Below are 16,790 nucleotides of genomic sequence, written 5' to 3' on the forward strand. Positions count from 1 at the left end.
TTTTAACATTACATGAACCACTTATTTCAACTTTCTGCATTCTTCCAGTTAAGTATGAATTAAACCATTTGTGCACTACCCCACTCAAACCATAATGATTTAGCTTATCTAAAAGAAATCCATGATTTACACAATCAAAGGCCTTTGAGAGATCACAAAAAATACCAATGGGTGATGTCCGGTTATTCAGAACATTTAATATTTGATCAGTGAAAGCGTATATAGCATTTTCTGTTGAAAATGCCTTTCTGAAAACCAAACTGACATTTTGTTAGTACTTTATTTTTACAAATATGGGAGGCTACTCTTGAATACATTACTTTCTCAAAAATTTTTGACAGAGCTGTCAGAAGAGAGATTGGGCAGTAGTTGTTGACATCCGACGTATCACCCTTTTTATGCAATGGTTTTACAATGGCATATTTCAGTCTATCGGGCAAAACACCCTGCTCCAAAGAGCTATTACACACGTGGCTGAGAATTCTACTTATCTGTGGGGAACAAGCTTTAAGTACCTTGCTGGAAATGCCATCAATTCTGTAAGAGCTTTTACTTTTCAGTGAGTTTATTATTTTACTGATTTCAGAGGGAGAGGTTGGTGGAATTACAGTTGTTTCAAACCACACAGGTATGGCCTCTTCTATTAGTAGCCTTGCCTCTTCTAGTGAAGATCTAGATCCTATTTTCTCCACAACATTTAAAGAATGATTATTGAAAATATTTTCAATTTCTGATTGTTTGTTAGTACACTTGTCATTCAGTTTTATGGCACTAAAGTCTTCCTGTGCTCTTGGATGCCCTGTTTCCCTTTCAATAATATTCCAAATTGCTTTAATTTTATTATCAGAGTTACTGATCTCAGACATGATACACATGCTTCTGGACTTTTTAATAACTTTTCTTAGTACCGCACAATAGTTTTTATAATATTGAACAATTTCGGGGTCAGTATTCCCTCTTGCTGTTAGATACAGTTCTCTGTTATGGTTGCAACATATTCTTATTCCTTTAGTGTCTACAAACTCTCTTATGTGGGACTATCTACAAGCCACATCACTTGGCTGTAAGCAGCACATAAGTTAGGCCACAGCTATTTCCTGACTGGACTAGTAAACATTATGGTTCTTTCAACATTAATTGATATCATTGTCAATGTTGTGTATTCATTCTGTACTAAATGGTATGTATTTTGCTTTAAATGTCTTTGTTGTTGATCCATGTTTTAGCATAGGTCCTCTTAGACATGTGTAAATTTGCAAGATTCTTAAAAAAAATTTCAGTTACCAATTTATCACCAAGTTGTCTGAAAATTGGGAGAGTCCGAAATGCGTAATGAATAATAAATGGGTCCAGAAACAGACTGTGACTTTTATTTTGTGACCCCAGCTATTTTAAAGCCATTTTAATCATAGTGATTATAGAGGTCACACATCTACAACAAATATCAGTCACGTACATGACAGCAGGTCCTCTCTTGTATCTTTCTTCAACATTTAAGGGCAGTGATTAATCTCTACAAAATACGATGACCATATAATACTTAAAATTTCTTCTCGCGACACTTCGCTATAAGTAACTGTATCATTTACAAAAATGAAAGTTTGGTAAAAATAGACCAAGAATAGCTTTTTGCACAATTTTTTCAACAACAACTTTCACTAAGTTACTAATGTTGAGCCAGTTCTTTATATTATTAGGAAATAGGTTATTTTCAACTCTGCAATACTCATTTGCAACACACACAACTTCTTCACTGTACATCTGATTGCTGTGACTGTTCTATTTAAATTAGGAGACCAAAAAAGGTCCCATGGGAACCAAACTGAAAAATAGCCAGGGTTACAAATTGTTTGGAAGTTCAGCTCATGCTTTTTTATGGTTGGTTAGTTGGTTGGTTGTGGTTGAAGGGACCAAACAGCAAGGTCATCAGTCCCTTGTTTCAAAGGTGGTCCATTCGGACAGATTTATATCTCAGCAGAGTTCTAACGATAAAAGGTAAAAGGTTAAAAAATGTATAAGTGCAGTCGTGTTGCCAATGGTGAAAACAAAAGGAGGGAAGTCAGCAAGTGGGCAACCCCAAGGCTACGTCAGAGGCAGGAAATATCCCACCTCTGATGCAGTACAGGCAAGACCAACTGCTACTCATAAGCGTTCAACCACTAAAATGTAATAGTGTGTATTGTAAAAGGAGACTAACCAAATCTAAAAAGCGATAAAAACAGAGTAAAAGGGAGAAAAAATAGGATCTTGGCAAGGGAGGGGAGTCAGGAATCTACAAACACAGCTTACAGTGGGAGACACCCCAACCCTCACTGCCCTGCCCCTACTCCAGAGGGAGATTAAAATCCTTAGAACTAAAAATAAAAACCACTTTCATGGAGGAAACTGAGAATCAGTTCAACCATCCGGGAATCGTCTGCCAATATTAAAGGTAAAGTGCAGGGATGTCCATACTTAGTAAGCAGAGCCAAAATGTGGGCTACTGACTTGAAGGCCCCACAACCACAAAGTGGGGGTGGCTCATTACGCAAAAGAAAACCATTGGTCAGCTTGGTATGGCCAATTCGGAGATGACACAGGGTGGTCGAGTCCTTTCGGGAGAGGCGGAAGGAAGAACGCCATGGAACAGGTGTCACCTTAATCGCACGAAGACAGGGAGGTAGCCTCCCAAGAGTTGGCCCATGATTTTGAGAAGTGGTATTTGATCTGAAGCCGTAAATCCACCACAGGAGGGGTTAGAGGGAAGGGTTGTAAGTGACTGATCCCCCAGCCAAACAATCAGCAAGCTCATTACCTGGGATACCCACATGGCCAGGGACCCAAAGAAGTTGACAGAACAAGCAGCATGGTGAAGATCAGCGAGACGGTCACAGATGGCCGAGACCAGAGGATGGCGAGAAAAACACCGGTCAATAGCCTGAAGGCCACTCATTGAGTCAATACATAACAAGACGTGGTTGTGTTGGGACTGTTTGATAGAGGTAAGGGCCAGAGAAATTGCCATTAATTCCATAGTAAACACCCCACATGCACTTGGCAGGAGATGATTTTCCATGTTAACAGATGACATATCCCACACGATCATCAGATTTAGAGCCATCGGTGTAAAAAAACGACAACATCCCGAAACTCTCATAAAATTCGGTGGAAAAACAACGGAACACCATTGAGGGAATGGAATCTTTCGGACCTTCGCAGAGATCCATCCGAATCTGGGGCCGAGGAACTAACCAAGGCGGGGGGGGGGGGGGGGGGGGGGGGGGAGGGAACGTGGGAGACAGGACAAAGAAGGAAGCTGAAAATCACGGCGAAGAGATGCAAGGCAGAGCACGACCAGTTAACCCGCCTGAGGGCGGGAATCCAGTGGATTGCGTCCTTGGTCCGGGAACAGGATAGAATAGGAAGGATGACTGGGAGACAAATGGACAGCAACTGCATAAGAAACCAAAAGCTGGGACCACTGAACAGAAAGTGACGGGTGGGGGGGCTACCAGCTTCAACCAGGAGACTATCAACATGGCTAGTAGGGAAGGCAACAGTGGCCAAACAGATACCACAATGATGGACCGGATCCAGGAGGCGCAGTGTGGAAGGAGTAGCTGAACCATAAACTTGACAACCATTGTCCAAGTGAGACAGCACTAAAGCCCAATAAAGGCGGAGAAGAGTGGAATGATCCGCACCCCAAGAGGTGTGGGCAAGGAAGCAAAGTTCATTGAATTTACAGAAACATCCTATCTTCAGAAGTCTGATATGAGGCAGCCAAGTGAGCTTGTTGTCAAAAAGAAGACCCTGGAAACAAAACTGTGGGACCACAGGTAATCGTTGTGCATAGAGGTAGAGCTCCGGATTGGGGTGGACCATAGTACGGCCACAGAAGTGGACCACCCATGATTTTGAAGGAGAGAACTGAAACCTGTGTGAGAGGGTCCACGCAGAGGCACGCCGTATAGCACCCTGCAGCTGCTGCTCTGCAGAGGCCATTGAAGAGGATCTAACGCAAAAGCAGAAATCATCCACATACAGAGCAGGGGTGACCAAAGGACTGATAGAGGCCACAAGTCCATCTATAGTAATGAGGAAAAGAAGTACACTCAACACTGTACCCTATGGGATGCCATTCTCCTGGGTCTGTGGACAACTAAAAACAGCACCAACCCGAACCCTGAATGGCCACTGCAACAGGAACTGGTGGACAAAAATTGGGAGTGGGCCCCTAAGACCCCACTCATTAAGCATAAGTAAGATACGATGGCGCCAAGCCTTGTCATAAGCCTTGTGAAGGTCGAAAAATACTGCAACCAAATGGCAGCGCTGGGAAAAAGCCTGCCAAACTGCGGATTTCAAGCAAAGTAAATGATCGATCGGAGACCGTCCCTCCAGGAAGCCATACTGGTAAGGGGACAATAGATCCCGAGATTTGAGGACTCAAATGAGTTGACGGGCTACCATCCGTTCAAGTAACTTGCAAACAACCTTCGTCAGACTAATTGGCCAATAGCTTTTGACAAACAGTGGGTTCTTACCAGGCTTAGGGACAGGAACCACGATGCTATCCCCCCATTGAGAAGGGAAGTCACCCTGGAGCCAAATATGGTGAAGCACCAGGAGAAGATGTTGTCGATGTGGAGCACTGAGATGTTGAAGCAATTGGTTATGAATGGAGTCTGGGCCAGGGGCCGTATCATGAGACGAAGAAAGTGCGGAAAGAAGTTCCCATTCAGTAAAAGGTTCATTGTAAGGGTAAAACATAAGGCCGAAGCTTCGGCTCGCTGTTTCTGGTGAAGAAAAGCAGCTGGACAGGAGGTTGATGCTGATGCTGCCGCAAAATGGGTCGCAAGATTTTCCACGAGAATCAACAGATCCGTGCAAAGGCCATCCAGGAGGGCAAGGCCCAGAGGGTAGACTGCTGATGGAAACCCTTGAGAGAGTGAAGTGTAGCCCATACCCGTGACACAGGCGCAGTAGAACTGAGGGAAGATAAAGCGTTCCCAACCCATTTGATTAAGTAACGGGCTTTGGCATGAAGGCGTTTAAAGGTAATAAGATTGGCAGCTGATGGGTGCCTCTTATGGTGTTCCAAAGCTCGATGGCGGATGGTAATGGCAATGGCCGTACTCCACCACAGGACTTGCCGGCGGTGAAATGGTCCAGATGAGCGTGGGATACCAAGGCTAGCAGCGCAAACAATCGCATCAGATACATCATGTAGGACATGATCAATACAGCCTGACAAAGAGTGAGAAAAAATAATCTGCAGTATATAGAGGCCAATGAGTGCATTGGAAAGATCAACGAGGTAACCTATCCATCGGGGAGAGGGAAGGGAGCGAGAGAATCAACGGGAAGTAGTCACTATCGCAAAGGCCGTCGTGTGGTGACCAATGTAATGAAGGGAAGAGGGAGCGAGAAGAAAGAGAAAGATCAATGGCAGAAAAGGTACCATGACCGACATGGAACTGGGTAGAGTAGCCATCATTAAGGAGGCACAAGTCATGGTCTGCAAGAAACTGGTCTATGAGAAGACCCCAACTAGATGGAAATGCACTGCCCCACAAGGGATGATGAGCATTAAAATCCCTGAGGAGGAGGAAGGGAGGACGAAGTTGCTGAAGTAGGGCAGTTAAGGCAGCAGATGTAAGAGTCCCATCAGGTAGGAGATAAAGATTGCAAACTGTGACCCCAGAGTCCAGGTGGACCATAACAGCAACCGCTTCCAATGTAGTTTGAAGAGGAATCCACGTGCTAGCACCGTCCACTCGCACCAAACGCCACCAGACGCCCACAGGGGGCTGACCCGATTTCGACAGAAAGCATGAAACCCATGGAGGGTCGGTGAGTGATCATCAATAAAATGAGGTTCCTGTAGAACAACACAAACAAAGCCAGTCATGCCGCCAGGTCACCATCTGTCACCGACAAGGAGGAAGCGACATCCATGAACAGCAGGTCAGAGTCAGGTTGCGAAGGTGGGGACGGGACCTCTGGTGACACCAGAGGCTCCTTGTTCCGGGACTTATGTTTCTTCTTCTTTACTGTTCGAGATCGAGGAGGGCTGTGCTGCAAAAGGGAGCCAGCTGCAGTAAGATCTGGAACAGAAAGAGAGCGCGTGACCTGGGGGACCACAGCCCATTGTTCTCATGGTCGTCGTGTGGCAGCAGACCTTTGGCCTGGAAGGTGCCGGGAAGGGGGGACCCGGGAGGGGAGCACTTGACTGGCAGACACCGAAGAAGTGGAACACTTCTCCAGCCGTGGAGGGGGAGGGGCGCCTGGAGGGGAAGGGGTGGGAACCGCAAGGGTAGGGGGGGGGGGGGGGGGGGAGAGGTTCAGGACTGGGGTGAGGAAGGGGTGAAGATGTAACTAAAGCATAGCTAGATGTCATTAACGCAGGATGAAGACGTGCATACTTCTTACGAGCCTCAGTGTAGGTTAGACTATCAAGGAACTTATACTACTGAATCTTCTTTTCCTTCTTATAAGCTGGGGAATCTGGTGGATGTGGAGAATGAATGCCATGACAATTAACACACACTGGAGGGGGAACACAGAAACTCCCCTCATGGAGTGGATGTCCACAGTCACCACAGAGACGGGCCTGCGAACAGTGGGAAGACTGGTCCAAAGCACAAGCACTTAAAACATCTCACCCGGGGTGGAATGTACTGCTTCACGTCACATCGAGAAACCATAACCTTGGCCTTCTCAGGGAGGGTATCCCCTTCAACGGCCAGGATAAAGGCACCAGTATCGATGTGATTGTCCTTTGGGCTCTTCTGAACACACCGAACAAAGTTAACACCCCGCCGTCCTAGATTGTCAATAAGTTCATCATCAGTCTGAAGGATGGGGTCCCTGTGAAAACCATATTCAAAGACTGGTGGGGGGGTAATGGACACAGGAATGGTGCTAAGATGGTCACAGGCATGAAGGGCTGCAGACTGGGCAGCTGAAGCAGATTTGATCAACAACAAAACCGACCGCATCTTGCCCAGAGAGGCCACTTCGCCAAACTTGTCTTCAATGTGTTGCACAAAAAATAAAGGTTTGGTATTGGTGGATGTATCCCCATCAGCCCTGGTGCAAACCACATAGTGGGGGAAAGGTTTCGCCCCTAGCCGACAAGCCTGGCCCTCCTCCCAGGGGGGTAGCGATGGAAGGGAAGCCCGAATGGGCAGAAGAAGCAGCACCAAAGGAATCATTTCCGCTCGAATAGGCGGCCATAAAAGAACAGCCACAGTTCTGGACCCGTATGAGTTTCATTTGCATAGTGTCCACCCTGATACAACCTACTCCAATCAGGGGCTCTCCCCACGGGTGCCAGCCAGCCACAGCAAGGGCCATCTGGCACAGCGGCCACTGGCGGGAGTTCCGATGCTCCAGGATGACAACCAACCACTCCTACGCTAACATGAGGTGGTCACAGCTCAGGTATCAGAAGTATGATCCCTGTGTTTTCAGGGGGCTAAACCATAATGGTACATAGCGACCCCACCACACGGGCTGGCTACCACGCTGGCTACATACCCTAGCATCAGACAACAACGTGAAGGAAAAAGATGGAAGGAACTAGGAGGGCACAAGCTGAAGACACTAGGTAAGGAGCTCTTCCCCAAATGGCTCACACTACAGAATAGAAAGTTAGTAACCGAGGTCAAACCCCAGAGGGGGACCAGAGAATACCAAAAGGATGAGTTAATTACTCAACAAAACCAAATCGCGAAGCCAACATAACGAGGAGGATAGCAGGGCCAACATAAACAAGGACACCAAGAGAGGGAGAGGAGAGGGCGGAGGGGAAGGAGCAAGGATAGAAAAGGAGGGGAAGGGAAAGGAAATGCAGCCCGGGAAAGAAGGAAGGCTGCAATAGCTCGGGGCCCCGAGCTCGCCACGCATGTACTCACATAAGGACCGTGAGCCCCCTGGGGGGATACATTTTCATCACCATAATAGGCAAAATTTGATGCGATGCTTTGTGTAAACACTTTTTGCATGCTAATGTTTGCTGCCTAAAAAACATGAATTAAATGGTTCAGTTATGTTGAGTAATAATAACCAGTCACTATTTCACCCAATCCTGAGTAGTCAATTATAATGGCAACAGAAGTAACAGACAAAATCTGATTACTTTTTTAGTCAAGAAATTAGTCTATGCTTTTTTACATGTACAGAGTGTTTCTAAATGAATGTAGTAGCAATTACTATATTCAACTTACAATTATTTATAATACATCAACTGAAACAGCAGCTGAAACAGTTTTGTTTGTAAGCCTGTTATAAGCTCTAAAGCTACCGACTACAGTTTACATGCCAACTTTGTATACTATATTTTATTGCACGACGAAGAATTTCTGGAAATGTTAACACAAACAATATGCACATCTGGGGATCAGCAAATTGACATGAGATGGTACAGATGCAATGAGACTCCCCTAAATCGAATGTTTTTTGTGCCACATCCCAGTGGAAAGGCTATAGGTCTTCCTTTTTAGGTGAAGTAACTGACTGGTGTTTTTTATCTTTATGTGCTAGAATTATGGCTCTTTCTGCAAATGCATGAAGAGAAACCACAGAACTTTATTAAGATGTTGCACAGCCTCACTGGTCTAACTCACTATGTGACTGGTTAAATGATGATGTATCCAACGGCTGGATTGGCTGTGCAAGGGGCAGGATGACACAGCTTGTTTCGCGTGGCCTCCAGGGTCACTGATCTGATGCCACAGGATTTTACCTTTGGGGGTGCATAAAGGGTAATGTGTAGCTACAAGATGATCTACCTAACCTAAGAAATAGTACTGAAACAAGTGTTGCAACACTGACTCCAGATGCACCAGTTCAGGTTGCCTATCAACTCAATGTATGCCATATGACAAAAAATGCTCACATTGGACACTAGTAAGAAAAACTGAGAGTTATTCTTTCATAGAATGTATTATTTATAGCTGTAAGTTGAATGTAATAAATACTACAAAGCTTAAAACTCGTATACTCATTTTTAAATTCCCTGCATTTTAACCTCTGGCAATCCAGTACTTTTCTAATATTTTTTACCTAAGAGTTAGTGCTTGTCACAGAGATCTTTCCAGAACTGAGTTTTTGTGGCATTTCAGTCAGAGCCTCAAATGCTCTAGCTAAATAGGGAGCAAGGAAATTTCAAACAGCCAGTCTCTGTGGGATCAGGTTTACTGCCCCTTCCTCAAACCCACATATAGACTGAGGCATCTATTTCACTTTCCATACTTTTTGATATTGTACAGACATTGATAATCTATTTTCACTTTGACCATTTTCAAACACACATCCTAGGCTATTTATCATCTGTTAACATGTCACTGACTGTGTAATTAGATTCCTCATATTCAAAATTTCTTTCAAGGTCTTGTATCACAATATAACAACATTTATTGACTATTTCTTCAGAAAAAAACAAGACATCCAACAACCTCGTCAGATCTGCAGTTAGTTGTAGCATCCACGTTTAAATTCATTAATCCAGTAATAAAAAGTCTTCAGTGCTGAAACAGATTCCACATGAGTTTCCCGAATTCAGTCAGTCTGGGTTGAAGCTCACTTAAAAAAATAAATGTTCAAATAATATGCTAACAAACCATTGTGCATTATACCTGGAAGTTTGAAAAAACTTGTTGCAAGATTCATATTTTCGGCCATGCTTTTTAATACAATATACCACTATCTCACAAAATTAAACAGTTTTATCAATCAAGCCCCATTCAGTGTTATGTTACTGTTGTTACTAGTCACAAGTATAATAGTAAAAAGAGATGAAATTTTGTTATATTTACTTTTCTGACTGGTGTCTGTATCTTGGGTGTCACATTTGACGCAGTCTTCTGAATGATGTTTGCAGGGCTCTTCTTATCAGGATTTTTCTCAGTTAGGACCCTTGGTGCAGTAGATTGCGCAAGAGGTACATTGGTTGCTGATCTACTTTTCTGAAGCGGTTTCCTTACAGGCTTTTGGTTTGGTGACACTTTTACACCGTAAGAGCGTGACCTTTCACGTCCACCAGAATCAACCCGAGGAAGACACTTTTGACCTTTGTCACTTAAAGGTGTACTGATTTTAATACTTTTACTGGCTGAAGGTGACTGGGTACTTGATACTGAAACCATTCGGCGAATCGGTTGAATTTTTTTATCTTCTTTCACAATGACGGAAGCAATGGGTTTGTTAACTCTGAAAATAAATACAAAAAGGATTGATTTAGTTCCATAATCTTTGAAAACTTTTAATTCAGGATTATGAGAGAGAGAGAGAGAGAGAGAGAGAGAGAGAGAGAGAGAATACATACTTCTTTTGGGAGTATGGAGAACTCTTGATGCTTTCTGTTCTTAGTGGCTTTTTCCCATCATTAGAGGTCGTCTGCAAGAAATTAACAGCATTTAAAAACTCATGGTCTCGTTAACAATTAAGTAGCTATCACTCTTGATGTGAAACTAGGCAGTAATTCTTACTGATAAGGAGATCAGGTACACTTATCTGGTCATATGTTTCATGATGGGTACAACAAGTGGATCACCAAACAGCATGAACTTAACTTTCCTGACACACACACACACACACACACACACACACACACACACACACACACTCTATTGTCAAGTTTATAAGCCAGGTAAAGCTATATTGCAATTACATAGCAGAATCACCAGGAGCAGCTAATGAATGACACCATGTGTCCGTATGAGTGGCTGAATGTGTGTGGCACAAATGAAATAAGGTGCAACAATAACATTCCTCTGCACTGTTGTACAATCTGAAACTATGCAGACATCTTCAAAGTGGAAGGGAAAGATAACAAATGAAAATCCATCATGCATTTTGCAAGAATAAATCCAAATGATGGATATACTGGAAAGACAAAACTGCTGAATAATGTTAGCACAACTGATATTAACAGCATGACTGTGTACAAATTCAACTTTGGGCATTATATTCTACTTCATATACCAAAATATTTGTGCACATTAAGCTCTTCTAAGCCTTATAACTATGCTCAAGTAACACAATGCACACAATCATCTTTCAGGATTGAGATCACAGTATTTTTTCAGCTATGATTTGGGCATCCATATTGTGGTATTCCATGGACCTCAAGGTTAACCTTTAAGGTCACATTACGGCCAAGAACTGCATGACCAATTGGCTGATTAGGTCCAGCTCAAGGTACAATATTTATTCCCCAATAGTTAACAGAGCATGCATCATCCACGATTAGTAGTTTTGTGAGCATAAGGGTGGATTTTCCCATCTCCCCTGGCCAGCACAGTCATCACATCTCAATATTTTTGAACCTTTGGGGACTACTTTGGAGAGAGGATGTGATCACAATCCACCTCCATCATCATTACCTGAACTTACCATTATTTTGCAGAAAGAATGCTATAACATTCCCTTGAGAACCACACAGGACCTGTATTTATCCATTTTGGGATGACTGGAAGCTGTTTTGAAAGCCAACAGTGTTCCTACACAGCATTAGGCATCATAATTTGTTGTGTTTTGGGTATTTCCCTATTTTTCTCTGCCCCTGTACACGTGTTTGTGTTTGCTTCCATTCACTTTACTGTAAAACAGATAATACAGGAAAGGCTTAATAATAATAAAAAAAGAGCATTGTCTATTGAACCCACACTGAACAAGCTAAATAAAAAATCTGCATATGGCATAATGGTTGAAAATCCATTTAAGTCTGTTTCATAACATAAATTTATCATTAATTTAACCACTTTTTCAATGAGATGCTCCACCCCCTCTCTCCAGTTTCACAAGAGATCATTACACATAACTGGAAATGCAAGGAGCATAATATTTATGCATGATGGGGCCTCGATCTTCTGTAGTACTTCTTGCTTGTATTCAGAGATTCTGTTAGGGGCATTGTGGACATACTGACCTTACATGTTATAATATATTTCTGTACTGGTGGCCAAAAGATGTGGTTTATCACTCCTAATGAAAAAATTTTTAGGAAATGGAAGTGTGAATTCATTAAGTCTCCACAAACTTGCTGCCAGAGACTAAGTAGAAATCTACCTAGAACATCCTCAAACATTTATTACTGGCACCCGGACATCATGGCCTGTAGTTTTTAACTCAAAAATTTAAACAGATACTGGAATGAGACTTTAAGTGACTAATCAATATACTGTGACCTCTATGTGAAAGAAATTTAAAAACTCTGGAACACAGTGGAGTGAACACTGATATTTTTATCTTTTTTTCTTATGTGCTGAATTACAGGTAATTTTTATTTTAGATACACTGTACTTCCATACTATTCAACGATCAAAACAAATTTTATTCTTTTAAGAATTAACTTTTTAATTTAATTTTTTTTAATTATTAACAGTGAACCAGAAATATGTATCAATCTGTTGTTCTGTGTATTTTTAAGAAATGTTTTTTTTAAAGTCAATTTTTTCACCTAACAATTTAAGAATATATGACATGCTCCACCTGAAAATATTTAATACACTGTTGAATAATGTGGTTTATTGTGTAAGCAAGTGCTATATTATTCTTCATGCAAAAGTTTGTTTTCATAGCTTTAATATTGGACGAGATAACAAACTAAAGATCTGCATCTCATTTTGTTCTCAATGATAACATGACAAAACATTCAAGCTCCATAATCTTGTTGATTCCAAGTGTCCTTTTCATCTTATTTAGTTTTCTTTGTTATTCTGGTCTTCTTTGTCATGCTTTCAGCAGTTTTTTCAGCTGCAGAAACATGTTGCCTGGCCACTCTTAGCAGCATTTTTCCAGAAGTTTAGAATCTGAAAGATCTCAATATATTGGCTTTAGTTCTACCATAACATTTTTTGGCAAGGGGTGTGCATGTGAATGTTTTTGTCCATTTGCTTCACACCAGTTATACTTGCACCATGAAGTGATCCTTTTTTGGCAGAGGCCATACTGTGTATGTTCATCATGGATATTCTATGAAACAGAGTTGCCCAGATTGCTTTTCTCATCTCACTGACACTTTTGCTGTTTCTTCCTTATGGCTAGAACATATTCTATTTCTTAGTTGGAGCCCAATTGCTTAAGTTTGCCTACTGGGGGGGGGGGGGGGGGGGGGGCGATGGGCAAGACTTAGGAAACTCTTCAAGGACATGACAGGAACTGAAAGCAAAGCACCCCCCTTTCTCTTCTGCACATTCCTATACATTCTTTTCAGTTTTAGTTTCACCATATGGTTTAGCAGCCACAAACCCCTGAAGCCTTTTAAGAGTCACCATCAACAAGCTACTGAGTATCACACATCACATCTAGCAGTTGATCTGCTAAAAATAGAGACTGCTCCCCTTCCTTTCCAGACCACCACTGAAACCTTCAAAGTTTTTGTCATATTTGTGTTAATTTCTCCCCTTCCTTTCCAGACCACCACTGAAACCTTCAAAGTTTTTGTCATATTTGTGTTAATTTACCCAATGGCCCAGCCCTGTCAGTGTTTTGTCAGACATTCACAGTCCATCCCCTTGCCTGTATCTACAGAGGTAACTGTAAGAACCCCATGAAATGATGCACGACCTCTTCTTCCAGGAACCATCCAACACATCAACAATATCAGTAGATTGACATATATCTACAGTTTCTTTCACTACCCTTTGCATAGGCCCTTCACTCACTTCTGTTAGGGCACTATGCAAATGTTTATAATAGCTCTCAAATTTGACACATGGCAGGAGGTGCTCCATCATAGCACAGAATATCTAGGCTGCTTTTCTTCCCTTCCCAATACATCTCATGGCTGAAGCAAGACAAATATTCATTTCACTATGTTTTATGCATGTTACAGGAGATGTCACTGTACATTTCTTTTCTTTATGTACTTGACATTCCACTACAATTTTTCTGGATAGGCCTCTTCTCTTACTTATGTCCTCACTAAAAGTAATGGATTTTTCACTATTACAGTATTTACATTTAGCAACAGGCCAAAACAATTCTGAAAGCTTGCACTTACTAATTAAAATGTAACCATTATTTTCACTATTTATGACACCAACATCTTGTTCATTTTCGACAAGATGTTTGAACTTGCATTCTGAAGCTCTCCCAGCAAACTTTTAGGCCTAACCTTTCTTCACTACAGACTAACAATTTCTTTATTTTTATGATTTCCAACAACATCCTTGTGTTGATCAATGAAAAATTTACAACCGCAATTACACTTCTTCACTTTTGGCATTTTACAATGTAAAATGGTCGAAACATTCAGTCACAACAAGTTTACAACACAAATGCATGCAAAACACGTAAGTAAACTCAAGTAATCTACTTGTATTGACAGAAAGATTGACAACTGCAATAAATCTTTGCTCATAACACAGTCAACATGTTCAAGTCTACTACACAAATGAGTTGCTACGAAAAAAGCAGCGCCAAAATTTAATAATGAGACACAGTAGGCAAGATTTTGTGTTTTACAGTAATGTGACAGCTGGCATTCATGCGCTGCATCTGCTTTAGAAAAACATTTAAACACAAAAATGTTGAGGTACTATACATAAAGTATATATTTTCAGAATTGAAAGGAATCACAGAATTTTATTAAATAAAAAAAATTCAATTTTTTGGCCCTCATGACATCCAGGTCACCTTAAACATGCTAAACAATGATGAAGATTCAGTGAAATTTTAAAAATACAGTACTATAGGAAGCAACCATATTTTGCTCCATGAAGACAAGAATATGGGTTGACAGAGATGGCGAGGATGCTGGACAGAAGCAGAGTGAAGGAGTGCACACAAACAACAGAATGTGGGGTTGAGAAGTCACAGACATGTTACGGGAAATAATGAGCAGCACAATGTGGCAGAGACATGATAGTAGAGCAGTATATTCACACTGGTGATTTAAAATCACTAGTTTGTATGATGCTCCCACTCGTTTTAATCAATTTACAATAAGTAACATTAATACATGATGCATACAATATCCCATTTTCTAATGGTTCCAAAAGTGGCACAGAAACTGTCATTTCCACAAATAGCTGAGCTGGGAGTTGTCAGTGACACTGCTAATTGGACAGTTTATTGATACAGTCTTGCAACCTGCAGGGCAATTAACATTCTTACCCCTTATCTCCCCCATTTTTGTACTGTACAGGCAGTCAAAATTCAATACACAGATAGTAACATTTTCTATATCCTGCTTACAAACAGGCCTGAATTTTTAAACTTTGTTAACCTAGAACAGGAAATCAATGGTTGTGAAGCCCCTGTAGTATCAACTACAGGTGTCAATAGGAATGAAAAAGAAGTTAGAATGATATTTCTGCACAGTAAAAGTGAAAAGAAATAAACAGAACACTTGTCTTGAGACTGAAAATGCTGTGTATATATGGGCAAAATTCAAGAGTGTGTCACAATACACCTCACACAGGTAATGGATCAAGCAAAGGTGTGAGGGATGTGAGAGAGACCCACTGAGATTCACCAGCCATGCCAGAAAGCTGATCTAAAAAAAGATTCGAACAAAAATTGAATGGAGCCATGTGTGAAACTTTCAATGAATCTGAAAGTGAAATTTGTACCTATCAATCTGGCAGAAAATCCTAAGAGGTACTGGTATTACATTAAATCAGTAAACAGCTGAAAGCTACCTATCTGTCTAGACTCTACAGTGATCATAAGGGCACAGAAAAGCAGGACAACAGGGACAAGGTTGAAACAGTACATTTATTTCTCCAAACACATTTCACTAAGAAACACTGTACTGTAGCTCTCCCTTTTGGTCACCGTACAAACATCAAAATATCACAAATCAAAATAAGTGATCATGGGATGGATAATTAACTAAATTCACTTAAAAGAGGAAAGGCAATCAGACTTGGTGGGATACCTGTAAGATTCAACACAGAGTACACAAAAATCCCTGCTTCTCTTCGGGAACTCTAATGGGGCTCCCTGGAGGGAAGGTAACATTCTTTTCAAGGAACACTACAGAAAAAATTTAGAGAACTGGCATTTGAAGCTGACTGTAGAGCGATTCTACTGCCACCAACACAAATTTCGCATAAGGACCACGAAGATAAGATGCGAGAAATAATGGCTCATACGGAAGCATATAGACAGTCGCGTTTCCTTCGCTCTATTTGCAGCTGGATCAGGCACTGAAATTACTAGTAGTGGCTCAGGATATCTTCCACCATGCAGCGTATGGTGGCTTCTGGAGTAGGTATGTAGATCACTGCCAGTGAATAGAGGAGGGAAGTAATTTCACAAGGGAAATGTCCAATTTGACAATTTGACATCTCAAAACCTATCTTGAAATTTCTTTGTACAGGAAGAATACCCCAAAAGTATGCACTCTCAAAACTTTAGCTAAGATACACAAAACAAAAACACAGAGAGAGAGAGAGAGAGAGAGAGAGAGAGAGAGAGAGAGAGAGAGAGAGAGAGAGAGAGAGAGAGTTGAAAACCGCTAAATTCATAGCCCACCAGGTGGCAGGAGAAATGTATGTCACTACTGGAACTGTGACAACTGCAAATGCGCTACGAGGTAGTCACATTGCCATAGGCAATGGTACACCTGTAAGCAGAAAGCATGACAGAAGCCAATTTTAGTTCATAAAGTGAACTTAAGTTTGCATTAATAGTTTCTCTGAAACTAATGTACACAGTTACTATTCTACAGAATTTGCAACTCATTTAATATCCATAAAAATCATCAGTTGCTTTTTGCAGTACTGGTAAGTTATCAAAGGAGATAAAACTGCATTAATATTCATTTTCATAATATCAGGGGCAATAATGTT

At 41.5% G+C, this 16,790-nt stretch overlaps 1 protein-coding gene across 1 annotated transcript in view; it reads right to left on the reverse strand.

The window, feature by feature from the left end:
- LOC126470248 (uncharacterized) overlaps positions 1–16,790 on the reverse strand; it is a 213,733-nt gene that overhangs the window by 30,015 nt on the left and 166,928 nt on the right. The window contains exons 10-11 of the mRNA XM_050097959.1: positions 10,313–10,383; positions 9,804–10,197 (exon numbers count right to left, since the gene is read on the reverse strand). Coding sequence (XP_049953916.1) covers positions 9,804–10,197; positions 10,313–10,383 — 465 coding nt within the window. The remainder of the gene's footprint in view (positions 1–9,803; positions 10,198–10,312; positions 10,384–16,790) is intronic.

This window comes from Schistocerca serialis, chromosome 3, assembly GCF_023864345.2.
Source record: "Schistocerca serialis cubense isolate TAMUIC-IGC-003099 chromosome 3, iqSchSeri2.2, whole genome shotgun sequence".
In the NCBI taxonomy this organism is placed as follows: domain Eukaryota; kingdom Metazoa; phylum Arthropoda; class Insecta; order Orthoptera; family Acrididae; genus Schistocerca; species Schistocerca serialis.